Genomic DNA, 26,160 nt, shown 5'->3' on the forward strand with positions numbered 1-26,160 from the left:
AACAAAAGAGTTGCAAAAATCATATAGGCCGCCATCTTGTTTTTCTGAAATGTCATAATTTTTCCCTACTCATATCGCGCACCAAAACATATCTCCCATACATCAATGTATCGTTTTCTGTCTCTTTCTAGGAGAATGAGACATTCAATATTCGCCATACAAAATGTATGGAAAATTAAATTCCGCCATTTTGAATTTTTTTTCTATTCATCGAGTAGACCTTTGGGCCCTGATCATCTCTTGCCAAGAAACCACACTTCCATCTTTTATACCCTCCGAGCTGGACGCCGGCGAAATTTGTATGGCGGCCATCTTTTCTTCGCCATTTTGAATTTTTTTTCAGCTTTTTGGCAATTGGATGACGTCATGAATGACATTTGCTCGAGCACCCCCCACCTATCTTCAATACCTTAAGCGGGCCCTTCACTCGTCTCCGATATCCTCAATCATCAGCTCTCTTCATAATTTTGGCTTACTAAGTTTTTGTTTTCTATCTGACACCATCAGTGAAAAAAAAAATTTTCATACAAAATTTTACAGGAGTTTCTTAGTTGAAAATCTCGAAAATCTCCCCAAAAGTGGCAACACCGGTTGCATATCTCCATACTGCAAGCCGAGATACACAATCGATTCATACATATTGACTTTCCAAAATGTTGCCAACTGCCTCAAAAACGTGATCAAAATTTAGAAAAATTAAAAAAAATACAAAATGGCCGCCAACTCGTTTCACAGAAAGATTTTACACGGTTTCATAATTTTCCTATTAACTACAGGATATACCGCGTCCGATGACGTTTCAATCTCTCCTCTCGCTCGCACCCACACGAAAGGGGATACCGTGAAAAAGATCGTGTCGAAAATCACTTTTACTTTGATAAATTCCAGTGTTGCCAGTCTCCGGTGACAAAAGTACCCAAATGTCATTTGTACAATCAAAACACATAATCGCTCATACTCGGATTTTGCTAAAAGTCCGTATTTCGATTTTTTACAATTTCCCGAAAATCTTGAAATTTCCCTAAAAATGGGGTAATTTTTTCCCACCGATCTATACCTCGAGTCTATACGTACAACCGCTTCATAGAAGCCGAATCGCTCCGATGTTGCCAACTTTGAGATATTTAACTTTTAAAATTGCGTTTTTTCGTACCTCGAACAAAACGGCCGCCATGACAGCCGCCATCTTGAATTTTTAAAAATCACTCCCGTTCTGTCAAAATACAGGATAATCGTGGGCGAAACAAGACAAAACAATTATCCTCGATTACCCCGTTTCGGATCTGTGGCGCCGCGGTTCGGGGTCGAAAAATCAAAAATTTTGAAACGCTACGGCTCGGCCGCCATCTTGTTTTTCCAATTTTTTCCACATTTTCTGGTAACCATTTACTTCATTCTTTAATAGTTGCCAGTTTGAACGGAGTCCCTTAAAAAACAACGGAGCTGCAAAAATCACCTCGGCCGCCATCTTGTTTTTCCGAAATGTCATAATTTTTCCCCAGAGGACTCCCGAATCCAACCACATCTCCCCTACATCACTATATCATTTTCCATCTCTTTCTAGGAGAACAATTATGTCAATGAGTCAGTGAGTCAGTCAGTGGTAATTGAGCTATATATAGTATAACTAGTGTTTTGCTCGGTGCGCGAGCTGCTAAAGCAGCTCGCGTGACGTGGTTGGGTTAACTTTATTATACTAAACCAAATTTATTTATTAAGATACAAAATTCACCGCGAAAACACCATAAAACGACACCCATATCGATTTTTTTCTTAAAAAATGCATGTCCGCCATCTTGGATTTCAAAATAAATGTCATTATCATAATCAGCACCCTGGAAAACCCTGAAAACGACATCCATATCATTTTTTGTAAAAACGGGGTAGTGTAGGTTAATAAAGTAGGGTGCGTGGGTGCGCGGACCACTAAAGTGGTCCGCGAGCATGCAGAGTTTGTTCCACCGAGTAGACCTTCGGACCCTGATCATCTTTTGCCAAGAAACCACTCTTCCATCTTTTATAGCCTCCGAGATAGACACTGACGAAATTTGTACGGCGGCCATCTTGTTTTTCCAAAATTTTCCACTATTTCCATTAATCGTTTACTACTTTCTTCAAAGATTGCGAGTTTCAACGAAATCGGTCGAAAACCAATAGAGTTGCAAAAATCATATAGGCCGCCATCTTGTTTTTCTGAAATGTCATAATTTTTCCCTACTTGCTTCCACCAGCCAAACACATCTGTCCTACATTATCGTATCGTTTTCCGTCTCTTTCTAGGAGAATGAGACATTCAATATTCGCCATACATTTTCTATGGGGAAAAAAAATCCGCCATTTTGAATTTTTTTTCTATTCATCGAGTAGACCTTCGGACCCTGATCATCTCTTGCCCAGAAACCACACTTCCATCTTTTATACCCTCCGAGCTGGACACCGGCGAAATTTGTATGGCGGCCATCTTTTCTTCGCCATTTTGAATTTTTTTTCAGCTTTTTGGCAATTGGATGACGTCATGAATGACATTTGCTCGAGCACCCCCCACCTATCTTCAATACCTTAAGCGGGCCCTCCACCCGTCTCCGAAACCCTCAATCATCAGCTGTCTCCATAATTTTGGCTTACTAACTTTTTGTTTTCTATGCGATACCATCAGTGAAAAAAAAATTTTTCATACAAAATTTTACAGGAGTTTCTTAGTTGAAAATCTCGAAAATCTCCGCAAAAGTGGCAACACCGGTTGCATATTTCTATACTGACAGCCAAGATACACAATCGATTCATACATATTGACTTTCCAAAATGTTGCCAACTGCCTCAAAAACGTGATCAAAATTTCGAAAAATGAAAAAAAATACAAAATGGCCGCCAACTCGTTTCACAGAAAAATTTTACACGGTTTCATAATTTTCCTATTAACTACAGGATATACCGCGCCCGATGACGTTTCAATCTTTCGTCTCGCTCGCACCCACTCGAAAGGGGATACCGTGAAAAAGACCGTGTTGAAAATCACTTTTACTTTGATAAATTCCAGTGTTGCCAGTCTCCGGTGACAAAAATACCCAAATGTCATTTGTACGAGCAAAACACGTAATCACTCATACTCGGATTTTGCTTAAAGTGCGTATTTCTATTTTTTACAATTTCCCGAAAATCTTGAAATTTCCCTAAAATTGGGGTAATTTTTTTCCTCCAATCTATACCCCGAGTCTAAACGTACAATCGCTTCATAGAAGCCGAATCGCTCCGATGTTGCCAACTTTGAGATATTCGAATTTTAAAATTGCGTTTTTTCGTACCTCTAACAAAACGGCCGCCACGACAGCCGCCATCTTGAATTTTTAAAAATCACTCCCGTTCTGTCAAAAAACAGGATAATCGTGGGTGAAATCAAAAAAAATAATTATCCTCGATTACCCCGTTTCGGATCTGTGGCGCCGCGGTTCGGGGTCGAAAAATCAAAATTTTGAAAACGCTACGGCTCGGCCGCCATTTTGTTTTTTCAATTTTTTCTACTTTTTTTATTAATTTTTAACCAATTTCTTGAAAGTTTGCAAAATTCTACAAAATCGGTTGGAAAACAACGGAGCTGCAAAAATCACATCGGCCGCCATCTTGTTTTTCTGAAATGTCATAATTTTTCCCCAGAGGGTTCCCGAATCCGAACACAACTCCCCTACATCACTATATCATTTTCCGTCTCCTTCTAGGAGAACAATTATGTCAATGAGTGAGTCAGTCAGTGGTAATCGAGCTATATATAGTATAACTAGCTTTTGCTCGGTGCGCGAGCTGCTAAAGCAGCTCGCGTGACGTGGTAAGGTTAACTTTATTATATAAAATCAAATTGATTTATTAAGATACATAATTCACCCCGAAAAAACCCATAAAATGACAGGCATTTCTATTTTTTGTAGAAAATGTAAGTCCGCCATCTTGGATTTGAAAATGAATGTCGTTATCAAAACCAGCACCCTGGAAAACTCTGAAAACGACATCCATATCATTTTTTGTAAAAACGGGGTAGTTGAGGTTAATAAAGTAGGGTGCGTGGGTGCGCGGACCACTAAAGTGGTCCGCGAGCATGCAGAGTTTGTTCCACCGAGTAGACCTTCGGACCCTGATCATCTTTTGCCAAGAAACCACTCTTCCATCTTTTATAGCCTCCGAGATAGACACCGACGAAATTTGTACGGCGGCCATCTTGTTTTTCCAAAATTTTCCACTTTTCCTATTAATCGTTTACTACATTCTTCAAAGATTGCGAGTTTCAACGAAATCGGTTGGAAAACAAAAGAGTTGCAAAAATCACGTCGGTCGCCATTTTGTTTTTCTGAAATGTTATAATTTTTCCCTACTCGCCTTCCCCACCCAAACACATCTCCCCTACATTATCGTATCGTTTTCTGTCTCTTTCTAGGAGAATGAGACATCCGATATTCACCATACAAAATGTATGGGAAAATAAATTCCGCCATTTTGAATTTTTTTTCTATTCATCGAGTAGACCTTCGGACCCTGATCCTCTTTTGCCAAGAAACAACACTTCCATCTTTTATACTCTCCGAGCTGGACGCCGGCAAAATTTGTATGGCGGCCATCTTTTTTTCGCCATTTTGAATTTTTTTTCAGCTTTTTGGCAATTGGATGACGTCATGAATGACATTTGGTCGAGCACCCCCCACCTATCTTCAATACCTTAAGCGGGCCCTCCACCCGTCTCCGACATCCTCGATCATCAGCTATTTCCAAATTTTTCCTCGATTTTTTTTTTGTTTTCTATACGAAACCATCAGTGGAAAAAAAAATTTTCATACAAAATTTTACAGGAGGAGTTTTTGGGGAGAATCTCGAAAATCTCCCCAAATGTGGCAACACTGTTTACATATTTTGATACTGCTGGTTGAGTCACACAATCGATTGATATATGTCGACTTTCCAAAATGTTGCCAACTGCCTCAAAAACGTGATCAAAATTTCGAAAAATGAAAAAAAATACAAAATGGCCGCCAACTCGTTTCACAGAAAGATTTTACACTGTTTCATAATTTTCCTATTAACTACAGGATATACCGCTCCCGATGACGTTTCAATCTTTCCTCTCGCTCGCACCCACGCGAAAGGGGATACCGTGAAAAAGACCGTGTCGAAAATCACTTTTACTTTGATAAATTCCAGTGTTGTCAGTCTCCGGTGACAAAAATACCCAAATGTCATTTGTAAGAGCAAAACACGTAATCACTCATACTTGGATTTTGCTAAAAGTGCGTATTTCGATTTTTTACAATTTCCCGAAAATCATGAAATTTCCCTAAAAATGGGGTAATTTTTTCCCACCGATCTATACTTCGAGTCTATACGTACAACCGCTTCATAGAAGCCGAATCGCTCCGATGTTGCCAACTTTGAGATATTCGAATTTTAAAATTGCGTTTTTTCGTACCTCGAACAAAACGGCCGCCATGACAGCCGCCATCTTGAATTTTTTTAAACCACTCCCGTTCTGTCAAAATACAGGATAATCGTGGGCGAAACACGAAAAAATAGTTATCCTCGACTACCCCGTTTCGGATCTGTGGCGCCGCGGTTCGGGGTCGAAAAATCAAAATTTTCAAAACGCTACGGCTCGGCCGCCATCTTGTTTTTCCAATTTTTTCCACATTTTCTATTAACCGTTTACTACATTCTTTAATAGTTGCGAGTTTGAACGGAGTCCCTTAAAAAACAAAGGAGCTGCAAAAATCACGACGGCCGCCATCTTGTTTTTCTAAAATGTCATAATTTTTCCCCAGAGGGTTTCCGAATCCAAACACATCTCCCCTACATCACTATATCATTTTCCGTCTCTTTCTAGGAGAACAATTATGTCAATGAGTCAGTGAGTGGTAATCGAGCTATATATAGTATAACTAGTGTTTTGCTCGGTGCGCGAGCTGCTAAAGCAGCTCACGTGACGTGGTAAGATTAACTTTATTATATAAAACCAAATTGATTTATTAAGATACATAATTCACCCCGAAAAACCCCATAAAAATGACAGGCATTTCTATTTTTTGTAGAAAATGTAAGTCCGCCATCTTGGATTTGAAAATAAATGTCATTATCAAAATCAGCACCCTGGAAAACCCTGAAAACGATATCCATATTATTTTGTAAATTAGGATAATTATTTAGTAGGGTGCGTGGGTGCGCGGACCACTAAAGTGGTCCGCGAGCATGTAGAGCTTGTTTCATCGAGTAGACCTTCGGACCCTGATAATCTTTTGCCAAGAAACCACACTCCCATCTTTTATACCCTCCGAGCTGGACGCCGGTGAAATTTGTATGGCGGCCATCTTGTTTTTTCAAAATTTTCCACTTTTTCTATTAATCGTTTACTACATTCTTCATAGGTTGCGAGTTTCAACGAAATCGGTTGGAAAACAAAAGAGTTGCAAAAATCACGTCGGTCGCCATCTTGTTTTTCTGAAATGTCATAATTTTTCCCTTCTCATATCGCGCTTCAAAACATGTCTCCCCTACATTATCGTATCGTTTTCCGTCTCTTTCTAGGAGAATGAGACATTCAATATTCGCCATACAAAATGTATGGGAAAATAAATTCCGCCATTTTGAATTTTTTTTCTATTCATCGAGTAGACCTTTGGATCCTGATCCTCTTTTTCCAAGAAACCACACCTCCATCTTTTATACCCTCCGAGCTGGACGCCGGCGAAATTTGTATGGCGGCCATCTTTTCTTCGCCATTTTGAATTTTTTTTCAGCTTTTTGGCAATTGGATGATGTCATGAATGACATTTGGTCGAGCACCCCCCACCTATCTTCAATACCTTGAGCGGACCCTTCACCCGTCTCCGAAACCCTCAATCATCAGCTCTCTCCATAATTTTGGCTTACTAAGTTTTTGTTTTCTATACGACACCATCAGTGAAAAAAAAATTTTTCATACAAAATTTTACAGGAGTTTTCTAGTTGAAAATCTCGAAAATCTCCCCAAAAGTGGCAACACTGTTTCTATATTTCGATATTACCGGCTGAGTCACACAATCGATTCATACATATTGACTTTCCAAAATGTTGCCAACTGCCTCAAAAACGTGATCAAAATTTCGAAAAATTAAAAAAAATACAAAATGGCCGCCAACTCGTTTCACACAAAGATTTTACACGGTTTCATAATTTTCCTATTAACTACAGGATATACTGCTCCCGATGACGTTTCAATCTTTCCTCTCGCTCGCACCCACACGAAAGGGGATACCGTGAAAAGGACCGTGTCGAAAATCACTTTTACTTTGATTAATTCCAGTGTTGCCAGTCTCCGGTGACAAAAATACCCAAATGTCATTTGTACGAGCAAAACACATAATCGCTCATACTCGGATTTTGCTAAAAGTGCGTATTTCTATTTTTTACAATTTCCCGAAAATCTTGAAATTTCCCTAAAAATGGGGTAATTTTTTCCCACCGATCTATACCTCAAATCAATACGTACAACCGCTTCATAGAAGCCGAATCGCTCCGATGTTGCCAACTTTGAGATATTTAACTTTTAAAATTGCGTTTTTTCGTACCTCGAACAAAACGGCCGCCATGTCAGCCGCCATCTTGAATTTTTAAAAACCACTTCCATTCTGTCAAAATGCAGGATAATCGTGGGCGAAACCAAAAAAAATAATTATCCTCGATTACCCCGTCTCGGATCTGTGGCTCCGCGGTTCGGGGTCGAAAAATGAAAATTTTGAAAACGCTACGGCTCGGCCGCCATCTTGTTTTTCCAATTTTTTCCACATTTTCTGTTAATCATTTACTACTTTCTACAAAGTTTGCAAAATTCAACAAAATCGATTGGAAAACAACGGAGCTGCAAAAATCACATCGGCCGCCATCTTGTTTTTCTGAAATGTCATAATTTTTCCCCAGTCGAATCCCCCATCCGAACACAACTCCCCCACATCACTATATCATTTTCCTTCTCTTTCTAGGAGAACAATTATGTCAATGAGTGAGTCAGTGAGTGGTAATCGAGCTATATATAGTATAATAACTAGTGTTTTGCTCGGTGCGCGAGCTGCTAAAGCAGCTCGCGTGACGTGGTAAGATTAACTTTATTATATTAAACCAAATTTATTTATTAAGAGACACTATTCACCCCGAAAACCCCCATAAAATGACAGGCATTTCTATTTTTTGGAGAAAATGTGAGTCCGCCATCTTGGATTTGAAAATAAATGTCAGTATCAAAATCAGCACCCTGGAAAACCTTGAAAACGATATCCATATTATTTTTTTGTAAATTAGGATAATAATTTAGTAGGGTGCGTGGGTGCGCGGACCACTAAAGTGGTCCGCGAGCATGCAGTGTTTGTTCCACCGAGTAGACCTTCGGATCCTGATCATCTTTTGTCAAGAAACCACTCTTCCATCTTCTATAGCCTCCGAGATAGACACCGACGAAATTTGTACGGCGGCCATCTTGTTTTTCTAAAATTTTCCACTTTTTCTATTAATCGTTTACTACATTCTTCAAAGATTGCGAGTTTCAACGAAATCGGTTGGAAAACAAAAGAGTTGCAAAAATCACGTCGGCCGCCATCTTGTTTTTCTGAAATGTCATAATTTTTCTCTACTCGCCTCCTCCACCCGAACACATCTCCCCTACATTATTGTATCGTTTTTCGTCTCTTTCTAGGAGAATGAGACATTCAATATTCGCCATACAAAATGTATGGGAAAATAAATTTCGCCATTTTGAATTTTTTTTTTATTCATCGAGTAGATCTTCGGACCCTGATCATCTCTTGCCAAGAAACCACACTTCCATCTTTTATACCCTCCGAGCTGGACACCGGCGAAATTTGTATGGCGGCCATCTTTTCTTCGCCATTTTGATTTTTTTTTCAGCTTTTTGGCAATTGGATGACGTCATGAATGACATTTGCTCGAGCACCCCCCACCTATCTTCAATACCTTAAGCGGGCCCTCCACCCGTCTCTGAAACCCTCAATCATCAGCTCTCTCCATAATTTTGGCTTACTAAGTTTTTGTTCTCTATACGACACCATCAGTGAAAAAAAAATTTTTCATACAAAATTTTACAGGAGTTTCTTAGTTGAAATTCTCGAAAATCTCCCCAAAAGTGGCAACACCGGTTGCATATCTCCATACTGCCAGCCGAGATACACAATCGATTCATACATATTGACTTTCCAAAATGTTGCCAACTGCCTCAAAAACGTGATCAAAATTTCGAAAAATTCAAAAAATTACAAAATGGCCGCCAACTCGTTTTGCAGAAATAAATTACATCGTTGTACAACTTTCCCATTAACTACAGGATATACCGCTCCCGATGACGTTTCAATCTCTCATCTCGCTCGCACCCACGCGAAATGATCGTCCCTGAAAAAAGACAATGTCGAAAATCACTTTTGCTTCGATAAATTCCAGTGTTGCCAGTCCTCGGCGACGAAAATACCTAAATGTCATTTGCACGAGCAAAACACGTAATCGCTCATACTCGAATTTTGCTAAAAGTGCGTATTTCTATTTTTTACAATTTCCCGAAAATCTTGAAATTTCCCCAAAAAATGGGGTAATTTTTTTCCTTCAATCTATACCTCGAGTCTATACGTACAATCGCTTCATAGAAGCCGAATCGCTCCGATGTTGCCAACTTTGAGATATTTAACTTTTAAAATTGCGTTTTTTCGTACCTCTAACATAATGGCCGCCACGACAGCCGCCATCTTGAATTTTTAAAAACCACTCCCGTTCCGTCAAAATTCAGGATAATCATAGACGAAACCAGAAAAAAAATATTATTATCGATTTCCCGTTTTGGATCTGTGGCGCCGCGGTTCGGGGTCGAAAAATCAAAATTTTGAAAACGCTACGGTTCGGCCGCCATCTTGTTTTTTCAATTTTTTCGACATTTCCCATTAATCGTTTACTACTTTCTTCAAAGTTTGCAAAATTCGACGAAATCGGTTGGAAAACAACGGAGCTGCAAAAATCACGTCGGCCGCCATCTTGTTTTTCCGAAATGTCATAATTTTTCCCCAGTCGAATTCCCCACCCGAACACATTTCCCCTACATCATTATATCATTTTCCATCTCTTTCTAGGAGAACAATTATGTCAATGAGTGAGTGAGTCAGTGAGTGGTAATCGAGCTATATATAGTATAATGGTATGATGTCTAGTGTGTAGATCACACATAATAGAATCTGCGCGAAACGTTTGCGCAGATTTTGCTTGCACTATAGTTTTCAAAATCCTCAGTCCCTCGAGACGAAAGTCTGCGAACCAAATGAACTAAATGTGTTGCCAATGATAATTAAATAATCTATGACTTCGAAACATAGTCGCTGTCTATGGGTTTGATATTTATTAAGAACACGTTAGACTAGAGTCACTCAGTGGGAGATTGAGACAGAGCTAAGTTCGACGCGATCAAATCAAAATTGAAAAGAAGAAATTCCTTCTGAATCTGGTCTTAGATCTAGAACCACAGTTTAGGTATTAGTTACTTCCCTAAACAACTATCTACGACTCATATTATGAGCACTAAACCTACTTATTGTCCCTACTTAAATACTGAAAGTCTTCAATTAAAAGCAAGTAAAAGATAATTTTTAAACCTTTATTTACGGGCCGAGACGCCGGCTAGTTTGTTAGTCATAAAGAATTCAACATTTACTAGCAATTACGTCTAATGAGCATGGCGACTTGGAAAGCTCTGTAAAAAAGAGGAAATAAAAGGAATGAGTGCTGCAGTAGGGCGATTTCTACACCGGTCCCCGATGTCACTATAATCTATGGTAGTGTGGGGAAAGTCAGGGCTTAGGCAATCTGTGGAACAAATTATTCAAAATCCAAACATACCAGAATCGTTAGATACATAAGTAGTGTAAAAGCTTGTCAAAAGGTAGGTAAAACGCGATCAAACTAATAGAAAGAGAACCATCGCGTGCCAGACCTTAATAATTATGTGCACAGATTATGCGAAAATATGTTTGTTCATTTGTCTTTCAATCACGTCGCAACGAAGCAAAGGATAGGCATCATTTTTGCATGGATACAGCTAAAGACAGACTGAGTGACATAAGCTACTTTTTATCCCGGAAAATCAATGAACTACCACGGGGTTTGTAAAACCTAAATCCACGCGGACGAAGTCGCGGGTGTCAGCTAGTAACTTATAAACAGAATCTATATGCATGTCAAATTCTAGAGTCATTTGATCTTTATAATATCTCAAGCCTCAGTTTGAGCTGTGTGTCAGTCAGTCAGTATTTCTAATTGACATTCTGACGCGCTATAGCCAAGATTTTTATTTATTTATTCAGATACCTGCAATCACACCTGGTGGTAAGTGATGATGTAGTCTACGATGGAAAAGGGCTAACCTGGAAGGGGTATGCCAGTTCTTATCAATCCCATACACCTTTGGTTCATACCGGAACGCTAAATCGCTTGGCGGCACGGCTTTGTGTTTGTAGAAGCCTTAATAATGCGTAAGTATATATAAGCCTTGAGGAATAGGTACGCCGGTTTCTCGACCGGCCCCATGAGGCATCACCATGGCTAGGCTATGCTATGGGCGGGGAAAGCGGGCGCGCCCGGGGCTCCGAGTATGTGCTGATGTAACAGTGCAATGACTGCCCGACGGATTCGAAAGTATTACTATATCTAGCATTCCTTCTGTAGCCACGGAAATTCCATATACTAGTATTGTAAATGCGAAAGTGTGGCTAATTCTTCTACGCCAATCTCTAAACGAGACTAAAATGACAAGACACAACCTTTCTCAAACATCTGAAGCCCATAAAGCGATTAGGCACTCATCATTTTCATATTTTTGGCAATATTCATTAGAAATACTTTACTGTTTACTATCGTAAAATAATAGCTTGGGCAAGATTCCGTGCTGCTAAGGAGTTTTTGTAAAATTAAAGGGGAAAAGTGCGCTCACTTCGCTTGCGACATCACTCATAGTCTAGTGATAGTTTCCTGGGGTTCAAACTAACTGGGGGCCACAAAACCATACAAAAAGAGACCATAAAAGAAGTCGAGGGCCTCATTCAGTCCGCCGGACCTCCGACAGTCTCGCCGCTAAGATCAATGCTTGTTTTTCATTATGACGCGCCATTAGATACTTACGTAAGTAATGCCTGCCCTAGGAAGTCCTATGCACGCCACTGAATAAGACCATCTAATCAAATAGACACCGCCCTACCGGATAGTAGGTACATAGATCGCTTTGATCGCACTTTTATGATGCAATGTATAAAATTGCATTTTAAATTGGCAGTGCGTCCACTAATTCGTGTTTTGCCGACTACCTATTACAGAGTTATTAAACGTTTTTATATTATAAACTAAATTACATACCTTTGACGAGATTTATTTTTAGAGTTCCTTGAAAGGAAATAATTATAGAAAAGTTGCAACGAGTAACAGTCTGACTTGTTTGGAGGATATTTTCGAAAAATTCCCTACGATCTATATGATCACTTCGTTATCCACCTGTCGTGTCGGTCAACACCGGCAAGGGAATCGAAATAAGTGTACTAAAGTGAAGGAATTCTCGGTTTGATCTGAATCGACGATAATGTATTAGGCTATAGGTAACGTAAAATCAAAAAAAGGGTATAGGTGACGTAAAATCAAAAAAAAAAAATAGTGCCATTTAGGCCTACATGCGTCAAATGTACTAATATTTTACGCCTGCTAGTGACGTCGAAGCCTTGACGTTTTGTTAGAAGTTCCCTTCATTGTCGTAAACTGTGCCTATAGGATACTATCCGATTTAAAATCATGAAATTTGGCAGGTAGCGATGTCTTATTGCACAAGTAAAGGAAAAAATTTAAAAACCGCTGTGGTTACATCACAGAAAGATTAAAAAATGTTATTTCTTGTACGATGGTGCGGAACCCTTCGTGTGCAAGTCGACTCGCACTTGACCGGTTTTATTTTATGTATCTATAGTATAAGTGGGCCACCTGATAGTAAGCCCGAAGGATTTTTATTCGATGAAAATTTACCTAATCCTTGATTTGAACCCCTCCGAACAAAATTCTATTGCTATTCTATTGCTCAAAACACATAGGTTGAAATCTATAATAGAGCGCCCTTTGACTTTGCTTAGACTTAAGTTTCGGTTAAAACGAGACTTTATGCCAGCGGTATAACGAGCAAAGTAAAAGTGCACTCTATGGATCTCAGCCATAGAATGGCGTGTTTTAAATGTGTCCGGCTCATAATACTGTCTGTCTGAGTGTTGGCGTCTCGGGGAAATTAGTGATTTACTTCCATAATATTAACACAGTTGCGAACAATGCCACTTTCGCCGCTCGCGCCCATCCTTGGGCCACATTCCAGCGTTTACTTCATTCTACATCTCGGACGTGTTCACAATAACAACTACGCGTAGTTACGCGACAGGTTGAGATGGCAACCGGGGTGGGGAGGCCCCGCACACCCGCGCAGCCCTCGCGCTAACCCGCTGCGGGTGAGCGCTGGTGATGTGCGGGTGTGCGGGGCGACCCCCGTCTCATACCCCGATTGCCATCTCAACCTGCCGCATACTATACGTGCCATACGTGGTCCGTAAAACATTTCGCAGGTTTGTTATCTACTTTTGCGGTTAGCTTTGCGAGCTATTGCTAAAACAATAGGTAGATACTTATCTTGGTTTTCCAATAGCAACAATGTCCTAGTTTAGAATACTACACAAAGGTTTATTTTATAGTAAACATCTAATGTATATAGTACAGCATAGCTATAAACATCTATAGTAAACATCTAAAACTGCCGAGTTTCTTGCTGGTTCTTCTCGGTAGGAAGGGCATTCCGAAACAGTGGCAGATGCTCTTGACGATTCAAAAGTAAGTAGGTACACTTGTAAAAGTTTAATTGAATAAAAATATTTTGATTCTTTTTTTTTGAATGCTGTCCGCGTGGACTACATAAATTTCAAACTCCTATTTTAACTCCTTAGGGGTAGAATTTTCAAAAATTCTTTCATTTCTTTTAGACATCTGTATCATAATAGCTGCATGCCTTTCAGCCCGATTCATCTGGTCGTTTGATCTGTGCTTTGATACGAGTCAGCGTAGATATAGGTTTTTGAAAGTCCCGCAGGAAATCTTTGCTTTTCCGGTACAAAAAGTAGCTCAAGTTTGTTCCCGGGATATAAGGTTATCCCGGAAAATCAAAGAGTTCTCACGGAATTCCTAAGACTCATTTGCTTAACCGATTTGTATGAAATTTGGTACCGAGGTAGGTAACTTGCGTCCATGTAATTGACAAAGGCAATTTTTTATCCCGGAAAATCAAATAGTTCCCACGGGATGTTTAAAAACCTAAATCCACGCGGATGAAGTCGCGGGCATCCTCCAGTTCGTTTATAAAAATGTAAAGTAATACGGAAACCGTTGACGATTTTAAAAGCAGAGCAGCATCGCGTACGAAATTATTATAATTATGAAATCTTCTCGTAATTAAGTACAATTGAAGTTTAAACAGAATTAAATCGCTTCCTATTCCAACTTCCAACGCACGAAATTATTATGATTGTTTTCGTGCAAGAAAAATTCTTGAAGTGTTCTACATTATAACTCTTTCAATTTTATATAATCGGTTTTTTTTTTCATATCATCATTAGGTAAATAACTGAATAGATTTTTTAAAAAAATTCATAAATAGAAAGATAGATTAGATATTTGAAGAATTTTTCCTTTTATAGGGTCTGTACCCAAGATGGACCTTAGCATGGCTAAACCTCAAGGCTCCAAGCGAACAATGTCGTGGACAGCGTGGGCATCAGCTAGTATCGTGGGCAAGGCTATAAATCCGGAAAAGGTAACTGACTGACTGACTGCTCTATCAACAGTGCGTACGCTCAAACTATTGAACGGATCAGTTGGCAAGCAGATAGTTAAGAAATGGTTTTTGAAAATTCAACCCTTAATTTTGTGTAGTTCAGTTAGCTAGTTAGGTTTTTTTATTCAGATACATGTTACCCCTTGACTGCAGTCTGCAATCTTATCTGGTGGTAAGTGGTAAGTATATTACGAGAACGACATCGCGGTCAAGAGCTAGTTTTCTAATAACAATAATTCGTTCTTAGTAAGTGCTAACAACGGATTTCAAGTCGAGAGAGGCTGAGGAGGGAGCTATCAAAGACGGTTGAGATATGGTGGATATACAGCGAACTTTGACTTTGATATTGCAAATAAAACATCTGACTCATGCTAGAGGTCAACGAATGTTCCATAAATAGGTCACTCGAAGTCAATGCCACGTCGTAGATGGGGCATTGACCCGAGTTTTGCATGGAAAAAACTAAATCACTAAAACTACAAGATAAGGCAAATGATTATTGGCATTGGATTGTGTTAAGGTAGTATAATAATAGTTTTTGTTAAACTAGTTTTTGCTAGCGTTCTGCTTACATCCTGTATAATAGCTCTATTCACTAATTGATGAACATTTCAAGATTCAAGAAACGTATGAATTATGAGCGATTTGATCTCAGATGTGAATGCAGTCACAGCCAGTAGGCGCGCTGAGTGCAGTAATCCGTGGCTATGAGAGCGGAACGCGCGGCGCCGCGGCAAAAACGCTAGCGTGCGCGCCGCCTCTGGTTCCGTGGTTTTGGTTGCCTACTAAATACTTATGATAATGAAGCATTTCCTAAGGAAGCGTTTAGTAGTATTTATCCGGTGGACATAACGAAATGTTTCCTGTTTGAATAATATTTTTTTGCTGTCGGGACAAACTAATTTGGATATTGATTTGTAGGGGCTGAAAAATATGAATTTACTTAATCAAAATTAGTGATAATCCATCCATACTAATATTATAAATGCGAAAGTGTGTCTGTCTGTCTGCTACCTTTTCACGGCCCAACAGTTTAACCGATTCTGACGGGTACAGGGTCAGCATATATATCCCAAGGACGGACATAGGCTATTTTTTTTCAAAATCAAAGAGTTCCCACGGGATTCCCAAAAACCCATCCGTTTAACTGATTTGTATGAAATTTGGTACCAAGGTAGCTGCATCCCTGTAATTGACATAAGCAACTTTTTATCCCGGAAAATCAAACAGTTCCCACCGGATCTTTAAAAACCTAAATCCACGCGGACAAAGTCATCCTCTAGTTATTTGTATAACTAGAACAGAGAACAACAAAAGACTTTTATTTATGACTAGACGATGCCCGTGACTTTGTCCACAAGGATTTAGGGTTTTAAAAATGCCGTGGAAACTCTTTGATTTTCCGGGATAAAAAGTAGCCAACGTCACTCTCCAGGCATTTAATTTAATTGCTATACCCATGCGAAAATCACATCGATCTGTAAACCAACAAACAAACACACTTTCGCTTTTAGGTATAATAGGTATAGATACTTAGCGATAATTACATAGATTTGAAGTACTTAGTTAAGTAGTTTAATTTTCCTGAACACTGAAATGAGTCAGATATTATAAGAGTGAATCTGCCCATAGCCCTTGTTGCATGGGAATGTCTAACCACATTAATTACTTAAATAAAGAATGTTATGTTATGTAGTGAATATACATTATGCCATAATTACCTAATTACACTTGACCCATTCTAATTAACACAATTGAAAATGTTACATAACATGCACTTATTACATTAAGTTATATTATTTTAAAGTTACATAAGTTTCGCACACCAAACGTGTGAAACTAAACTCAAAACTTTTTTTTCGTACTGACATGACATCCATACTAATATTATAAATGTGAAAGTGTGTCTGTCTGTCTGTCTGGTACCTTTTCACGGCCCAACAGTTTAACCGATTCTGACGTTTGGTACAGGGTTAGCTTATATCCCGGGGACGGGCATAGGCTACTTTTTATCCCAGAAAATCAAACAGTTCCCTCGGGATCTTAAAAACCTAAATCCACGCGGACGAAGTCGCGGGCATCCTCTAGTAAACAATAATATGAAACTACTTTTCCCCAAAACAAAAAATTGTTGAACGTGTTCTTAATTATTAAAATTGTGTTCTTTTAATTAGATTTCCGTACCTCAAAAGAAAAAAAGGAACCCTTATACTTTATAGGATCACTTTGTTGTCTGTCTGTTGTGTCTGTCAAGAAACTTATAAAATCATGAAATTTATGTAGGTAGGCAGGTCTTGGAGCACAAGGAAAGGGACAAATCCGAAAACCGTGTATTAGTGCTTACATCACATACAAAAAAAAATTGGTTGATGGTGATGGTGATCTGATGATTAAAATAATACAAACTTGTACATAAGTATCAAAATCAAAATCAAAATCAATCCCATCGCTGGCTCACTACTGAGCAAAAATGTATGCATTAGGTATACCTATGTACTACAAAGAGATCGTTGTAGTTGTAAATGTATGAATGACTGACTATTATTTATTTACTCACGAATATAGACTTATTCAATACACAACATACTCACAAATAAAATAAATAGGAAAAAAAACTATCATTTCATTCATAGCATCGAGCAAGTAGGTAGGCATTTCACATTCTAATCTCTAGATAGGCATGTCTAGGTCACATATACAAACAAAACAAACGATTAGCATGACTGGTGCTCTGTCTATCTGTTCAGTTCAGGAAGAGAGGCTGCGGTATGCGGAATCGATCACCGATTAAACCTGTCTTATGTGTCTTTGTTATCTAAGATATACTATGTATTTGTTACTACTAAATGCTACGTTAATCCATACTAATGTTATAAATGCGAAAGTGTGTATGTCTGTCTGTCTTCTAGCTTTTTATGATCCATCAGTTTAATCAATTTTAATAGATACAAAGATAGTTTGCATGCCGAGGTAGTAGGTACATAGGCTCCATTCGCAGATTCAATGGGATTTAAGGAAACTTTAATCCTCAACGAAGAACGTAGATTATATTCTTATTATACCTATTGGTCGAAAAAGTATCATTTGTTTGGTACAGAGATAGGCCTTGTATCTTGCATCTCGGAGCATTGTCTTATAGGGCTACTTTTTATCCCGGAAAATCAAAGAGTTCCCAAGGGATTTTTGAAAACCGAGACTTATGCGGACGAAGTCGCGGGCTGATACTATTGTGACTATAAGTGGCCTGCAAAAAAACTTACATATCTATATCTATGTATATTGTATATAATATACTGTTTAGGAATGTGTTTTTTTGTTTTGACTATCATAGAGTAGGTATGGTGATTATATTACGTTAAGATAAGAGACGTCATGGTCTGCGGATTAGAATGAATGGATTGTTTCTAAGGGATCGCAAGTTCTATTCTTGTAAAAATAACTTGGAATTTAGTATTATACAGTTACCCAAAGAGGTTTATTAGAACCTAATAAAGAAATTGCAATAAATTTTATTCATTCGTATACCTATAATATATCAGCTCTTCAAATAGTTAACCATCAAAATAAGGGTTCCCCAATTCAATTGTCAATAACCGTTACCGTTCAAGTGTGGTCACTCAGTTAAACGCGTTGATTATCGCAATAATTATGGCGTTGTTGGGCATTGACGTTAACCTTAATGTAGCCGCAACACTGGCAGTGCGTTTTTAGATATATTAATTAGAATACCTATAATATATAATGAGAATCGAATACCAGTTATTCAGTGAAATTCTTGAAAAGGCAAATAAGGTGAATGCTAGAAAACGAATGTATAAGGAAAATACATGATGGAAACTATGAGGCCGGTTAGAAAATAGGTAGGTTTACGTGATTTAGCTTTTATGTCTATATCCTTATTTGGTTAGGTTTGCATTTGTGAGAAATGATGTTTAAACTCTGTTTATTTCTAAAGCTTTGAAAACCAAATGGGACCTGCAAAAATTGTACGATATGTAATTTTAAAGGGGGAGCAAAAACTCCTGATGAAAGTGGCTCGCCATTCTGCATGGCTCACTATTATTACCGTAATTCTCTCATGGTCCAGCCATCTTGACGCTCACCAATTTTTGTCGTCCTCGGACAGTTTCCATCATTTACGCAGGCCCTTAGAACCATGAAAGTATCATTGATTTTTTGTTTTTTTTTTTTTAAAGAATATTAGCCATTTTTAATCATGACTAACATTCCCCTTTCCCCTCCAACTAAGCGTAAAGCTTGTGCTAGGAGTGAGTACGACAATAGTGCAACGGCTGGGGTTTGAACCGCCGACCTTTCGGAATTCAGTCCACTCCTATAACCGTTGAGCTATTGAGGCTTACAGCTAAAACTGACCGTGCTAGCAGGATGTGCGGGCACCAGCATGACGGGCGGCTGGGGCGGCTTGCGAAGCTTGCGCACGCCCTTGCTCCGCCGCGGCACCGTGTTGGGCGGCGCGTGGTGGCGCCCCAGCCACCGCGTCACCAGCTTCTCCTTGCTGTTCGCGCTGCCGAACTCTGGTGACTCCTCCTGACGGACAGAAGAATCAGAGTCAGACACAGAATCAGAGACAGACAATAGAGTCAGCTCTGATTGCACTAAGGTACTCTAGCGACTCCTCCTAACACGCAGAACATTGTTCACGTTCGATTGCATTGAGAAGCAACTCCCTCTAACACACAGAAAAGCAACTGAATCAGATATGATTGCACTGAACAACAGACAGAAGAATCATAGAGTCAACTCTCATATCACTGAATTTGATGACTCTTTTTAAGAGACAGAAGAAATCATACGATCAGGTCTGATTGTACTGTGAAAATTTACATACAGAAAAGTAACTAACTGACAGAGAGTAACTTGAAACAGCTGTTGTGATTGCAATGAAGAACTCTGAGTCTTCCTAATGGACATAAAGTAACGTAGGGTCAGCTCTGATTGAATTGCTGATCTCTGATGACTGAAGAGTACAACCAACAGAAAGAAGATAACATAGGGATCTCTGATTGTACCTACTGAGAAACTCTGGTGCCTCAGGCTAACTGATCAACATGGAAAAGGATTATCTTCTTTTTATTTCTAATTAATCTTGAGGAGACCTATTGGTCATTAAATTACTCAATCATCAGTCATTAAAGTACTTTAGAGGTAGGTAAATAAAAATAGTTTCATATACTTACTTAAGAATATTGTTTTTACGATATGGTCACGCATTCGAGTCAAGGCGAACATGTTGTGAGGTTATTTTTTTCAACTAAATTGTCCTAACCCGATATTCCATAATTACTACGCAATTATAGACTACGACTTAATAATACTACAATTTTCTGTAAACAACCAAATTACTCGTAATCTATACGGGGCTTGTAGGCATCTAACAAGAATTTACTAACCATAAAACTTTCATTTATACAGATTCCATTCATATACTAAACAAGAAAGAAAGGCAAGGTATGCTTAGTTAGTTTTTGAGGCAACTTCTGCACAAAATTAACTTAGCATACTTAAAAATATAAATGTCTGTAAAACAAAGGAGTAAGAAATAAGCTAAGGCATCAAAATAAAGCGATTCGACCTTTTGGCCTCCCTGGCGCAGTTGTAAGAACTGTGGTCTTATTAGTAAGAGAACCCGGGTTCAATTCCTGGCAGGGGTTTGTAATTTTATAATTTCTAAATTTCTAGTCTGGTCCGGTTGGAGGCAGCCGGCAAAACAGTGCCGCCAAGCGATTTAGCGTTCCGGTACGATGCCGTGTTGAAACCAAAGGAGTATGGATTTAATGAAAAATGTCTTACCCCTTCCAGGTTAGCCCGCTTCCATCTTAGATTGCATCACTTACCACCAGGTGAGATTGCAGTCAAGGGCTAGTTTGTTTCTGAATAAAAAATATATTTACAGGTCATCGAAACGTACCTTTTTCTTCTTCATGGTATCCCTCTCCAGTTTTGCCTCTAACTCCTTGCAAAGCTCGTGCCCCCGAACCTTCTCCGCATCCTGAGCCTTCTTGATCTCATCCACGTGGAAGACACAAGGCTGGACCGGCTTGAAGGTCGGGTCGAACTGGTTGTGGTCGAACGGCTGCTTGGGCCTGAAGCAGGGGCAGACGCGCTTGGACAGGTGGTAGATGGAGACGATGCAGACCAGGCAGTGCACGGACGCGATGATGAGGAGTGCTATGTTGGTCAGCACGGGCGTCCATGCTTCCATTTCATCCTGGAAATCAATAATGGTTTAGCATACAAACAGGACCAGAAATTGTCCAGATACTTTCTATAAAAAAGAATAATGAAATTCGTCTAGTATTAAAAAAGCACAACGGGAGTGCATTAGGATTGGCAACTTTTGCGTCAGATAAAAGTATCGTGGGTTTGAACTTTTTTGGTTTTTTGATAGGAATGAGTTCAGCTGGTTCATGAGAGATGACATCGCACAATCTAATGCGTTCTGAAATAGTAGCTGTGTAAACTCGGTCACATTGAGTACATTTTACCATTTTTACTGTTACAATAGATTCCACGGTCAGAATTACAGATACTTATAACGATTATAAGAGCATAGCAATTGTTTTATTGTAGCAATCAAGTAGAGAGCATAAATTAAATTCATACTAATATTATAAATGCGAAAGTGTGTCTGTCTGTGTGTCTGCTACCTTTTCACGTCCCAACAGTTTAACCGATTCTGACAAAAGGTACAGAATTAGCTTATATCGCGGGGACGGACATATGATACTGTTTATCCCGGAAAACCAGTTCCCACGAGATCTTCAAAAACCTACATCCACGCGGACGAAGTCGCGGGCATCCTCTAGTATTATATACTTTAGTCATTATAAGAAAGCCCGATTTTAATCACAGTAGACCGTTAAAAAATTTTGAAGTAGGCGAAAGACTTGAGATCACTTTCAGCGGAAGTAACGTTTCGTTACTTCCCTTTGGCTACGGATTCCTAAACACTGTAACCATTAGCATTTTATGGGATTTTCATGGGAAACTAATCTAATCCGTTAAACTCATATCGACAAACGACGTCACACTCATCATTAGAGGAAACCATTTGTAACGAGAGTTCCCGCGCTCGGTCCAAGGTTGGAACCTCTGTTGCAATGATGAGCATGCGATGATATCAAAATAATGGCTCGTAATAGCAAAGCATCATCGCCGACTTCAGTGCGTGCGGGCTTTGAACTATGAACGTTGGAAAAATAAATATTGCATTTACCTTACGATATTTACTCGTACCAACAGGTATCACTAGGTACCTACGTATGATATTATAAATAAGAATGTGTGTTTGTTTATTGGTTTGTTAGTCTGTCCTTCAAGCACGCCGCAACGAAGCAACGGAGATTTTTTGCATGGTTTAGAGAGAGATACAGAGGGCATAGGCATTTAGGGTTCGTTCCCGAAGGGTGCTAACGGGGCCCTATTGCCGCTATTACAATAAATAATAAACATTTCAAAATGTTTGCCATAAAAATTAAAAAACCGGTCAAGTGCGAGTCGGGTCTCGCTTTTTTAGGGTTCCATACATAATTATGAACATCATATTTTCATAAACTAAACATATAACTCCAAAAGTAACAGGTGGATGCCTGAAATCCAAACCCCGGACTCCCCGAAAAGGAATTAGCCAGTAGGCTAGCTATCTATCACCGCTATGTTAATTTAACTCCAATACTGCTATTTATTCATTCCAATGTCCCATTTAACTGAAAATTATGAAATCAGTCCAAACATACCTACATAATGAAGTAGGTATTATTGAAATGTGCTATTATATTGATTGCATAATTAATGTTGTCAGAACAATAACCAGATTGGATCGCACCCGTCCACGCCTCTTAATACTCTGTTGACAAAACACTTAGCTGCGTACACTTGCTAACACAAGATTTACGTATTTTTTTTTTATGTATATAAGTACAATTTACATTACGCCTCCATTGCGCAGTGTGAAGTGCTGTCTTATAAGTGGGAGGTCAAGTGTTCGATTCCCAGTAGGGGTGATTTATAATTTCTAAATTGTCTCTGGTCTGGACTGGTGAGAGGCTTCGGCCGTGGCTAGTTCAAACTACCGGCAAATTGGTTAAGACGTCCGCCACCTATTCGGAAGGTCGGGGGTTCGATCTCAGGCATTCCCAGGTAAGCACCTCAAACTTTTCAGACTTACGTTGCTTTAACGGTGAAGGAAAACATGTGGAAACCTACATGCCAGAAATTTCTACATAAGCTTTCTAAAGGTACACTGAGTGGGGCGGACTATAGTATAGTGGCGTAGTAAACCATTCTCACTCCGAAAGGAGACCTATTCTCAGTAGTGGGCCGGTGATGGGTAGATCATAAAATTCATAAAGTATCAAAGCTAATATTTGCAAGCAAGTGTACTTGCCTATTGTAATAACTGGTGCATAATAAATCGCTTAATCCGAGATTAAGCCATAGATACTTGCGCCGGCGCATATCTAATCTTATTACTGTTCGTCTTTTGTCTTGGCTATTGTCAATTTGATCAAAAATTCTATTCATGTTTATTTATTCGCAATGAAGCAACCAAGTGGTCGTGTTTTAAATAGGTAATCAGATGTTAAACTAAAATTCAGGTTTTTAGTCATACAAAATACGCGTGGGAAGGATGTGTTAGGTATGCACTACACATCTTCTGATATCTATGGTGTAGACTATTAGGTATAGCCAGAAGAATACTTACTTGCAACAGTGCTTGTTGCCAGTGATGATCAATGGATCAATGGTGGGTGGTGACATGGTCGCTATATGATGTCTTTCGGTGTGTTCGGTGTGTGATGATGATGATTATGATGACGGTGACTTACTTCGAAGCTGGTGAGTGGTTCCTGCTGCCGCAGCGAGTCGCGGTGCAGGCCGGTGGCCGCCAGCACGGCAGCGCTGTTGCCGCACGCCAGGCAGAGCAGCGACAGCGCCAGGAATGCTGTCAGCAGACCGCTGCTGTTGACAACAACATTCATTTATATAAAAAAAACTTTAAAAGTGCACCTCAAAATTCTCGAAGTTTTGCATTTTGTGCAAAAACATCGTGAGGGACCCTGCAAACCTGAAAAAACTCTCCATAATGTTCTCAAAGTTGTGTGAAGGTTATACTTGGCCAGCGTGGTGGTGGCGAAAAAATAAATTATAAATTTTCTAAAAGTTCGCAATGTATTGCAAATAAAACGTCTGACTGACACTAGAGGTAGAGTGGACTAGTGTGAGTAACATAATACTTAATCACTATGTTAGTATTTAATAACTAAGAGGAATATAGTCCTCTGCATGAGTTTCCCCATCAGAGAACCATGCATTTTATCAGCTATCTAGCATGCGCAGGATGCTGTTGCTGCTTCCACGGACTCTGGACAATAGCGAGGCTGTTTTCTTCATGATGGCATCAAAGCCATCTGTCCGCGTCTTGATAAACATAACTGATGCACTACAAAACCGAGATTGCCGCAAATAGCCAATAATAATAGCGCTAAGTGTCTGCTTGTGTTCTAACTAAACCAACTCAACGTCTACATATACCTACGTCGTTAACACTTATTTATTTTACTCATTACTTGACGAGTAGTCAAGTTGGTCGAATCACGCTACCGTAGAAAGATAATAATATAAAGAAAATAAAAAGGCCTTATCAATCAAAAAGAAACCATCTTCGTGCAGTTGGCTGTTATGATGACTTGTGATGTGCTTGCTTTTTATGTTACATGATTAAACGCCATGACGACGCTACTAGCACTTTCGTAACGTACCCATTAAAATAAATGCATATCTATTAGCGTATATTATGTGCTATGTCTAACTAAGCTCTCTAAAAATATCTTTCTTTATAGTCGTATTCCTCATTGCTGAGGGTCGGCAATGCTTTCCATAAATCACAGTTAGTATAGTACGGGTTCTCTCAGAATAAATAATAATAATGCAGTATAGGTTCCTAAATCCTTTCGCATACAACTCACTAGGAAAACGAGAATTCGATTCTTAGGTTTTTACAGTTGTTATCAAATGTTAGTGATATTAACCAGGACTGACGGAGAAACGAAAATGCCAAAGTCCCCAAAGTCGGTTACCCATCCAGTTGCCAACTTGGTACGTTGCTTAACAATCGCAATCGATTGATTGATTGATATGCATTGTCACCAACTAGGCCACAGTTTTCCTAAATTATGGAAGGCTCGCGATGAATGAAACTCACCTTTATACACAGGCTTATCGTTTCCCATCTTCTTAATGGAGCTGAGACATGGACCTTAAAGGTCCATGCCTACTGACCGAAAAAGGGCAAATGCCTTCGAGATGTGATGCTGGAGGCAACTGCTGATTATCGTCTCTACTGAACACAGAACCAACAGCTCCATTTAAAAAGCACTAGGCGTAAAAAATCGTCTATGTACCATATGCTTGCAGAAAATCACTCCATCTCAGAAGATTGATTGTGAGTATTAATCAACTAGGTATCCACCAGGTATGTAATTTCAAAGAGACAAGTGCTAACATAGAGTAATTTGGAACACAATAGTGAACGATTGAACAAGCGGATAACAATGCTACGAGCTCACTTAAATCAATGGTTGGTGGGCAGATGAATTAATTAACTGGAGAAAGCGAACGGAGGACCGCCACGAGGCACTGATACTGTGATGATAGTGGCACAAATTACTGTGATGGTAGTGATAGAGCGAGGTAGTGTTGCTGGTATTCCGGCAATGATAGGATAGGCGGATACAATAAAATACCTCTGTATTATTCATAGGATAGTGATGGAGTCGTAAAGATTGGTTCTTATCTGCCTGGGTGGCTTGCTTGGATTTTTAGAGTAAGCTCGGGAAGCCGGACCAGCGGTCTCACATACAACGGACAGCTACTCGTACGTCTAAGTATGGAAAAGACACCCAGGAAGAAAAAGAAGATCTATCATCTAAAATCTTGATTTTTGTGGTGTTGCGTGGTAATGTGTCTTGTATGCTTCGCGGCTTGCTTTTTCTGCAGATTTAGTAGTGGAGGGGCAAGCGCAGTATATCGCATGCTTCACGTTGTACCATACAGATCTGTTCGTTGTTAGTGGTGATTAGAACAAGTGGATAACAATGCTACGAGCGCACTTAAATCAATGGTTGGTTGGCAAATGAATTAATTAACTGGAGAAAGCGATGGGTCGCCGCGAGGTGTTGTTACTGGCACGGATTACGGTGATGATAGTGATGGGGGCGCAATGATTAGTATACTCGTAGATGCAT

At 39.4% G+C, this 26,160-nt stretch overlaps 1 protein-coding gene across 2 annotated transcripts in view; it reads right to left on the reverse strand.

The window, feature by feature from the left end:
* LOC123871552 overlaps window positions 1-26,160 on the reverse strand; it is a 69,291-nt gene that overhangs the window by 34,518 nt on the left and 8,613 nt on the right. Inside the window, exons 2-4 of one of the 2 annotated variants that reach the window (XM_045915417.1) lie at window positions 23,743-23,872; window positions 20,823-21,122; window positions 19,268-19,441 (exon numbers count right to left, since the gene is read on the reverse strand). In XM_045915417.1, coding sequence (XP_045771373.1) covers window positions 19,268-19,441; window positions 20,823-21,122; window positions 23,743-23,872 — 604 coding nt within the window. Of the gene's footprint in view, window positions 1-19,267; window positions 19,442-20,822; window positions 21,123-23,742; window positions 23,876-26,160 lie in introns of both variants that reach the window. The other variant, XM_045915416.1, reaches the window with a different exon arrangement.

The sequence above is a fragment of the Maniola jurtina genome, chromosome 14 (genome assembly GCF_905333055.1).
Source record: "Maniola jurtina chromosome 14, ilManJurt1.1, whole genome shotgun sequence".
Lineage (NCBI taxonomy): Eukaryota > Metazoa > Arthropoda > Insecta > Lepidoptera > Nymphalidae > Maniola > Maniola jurtina.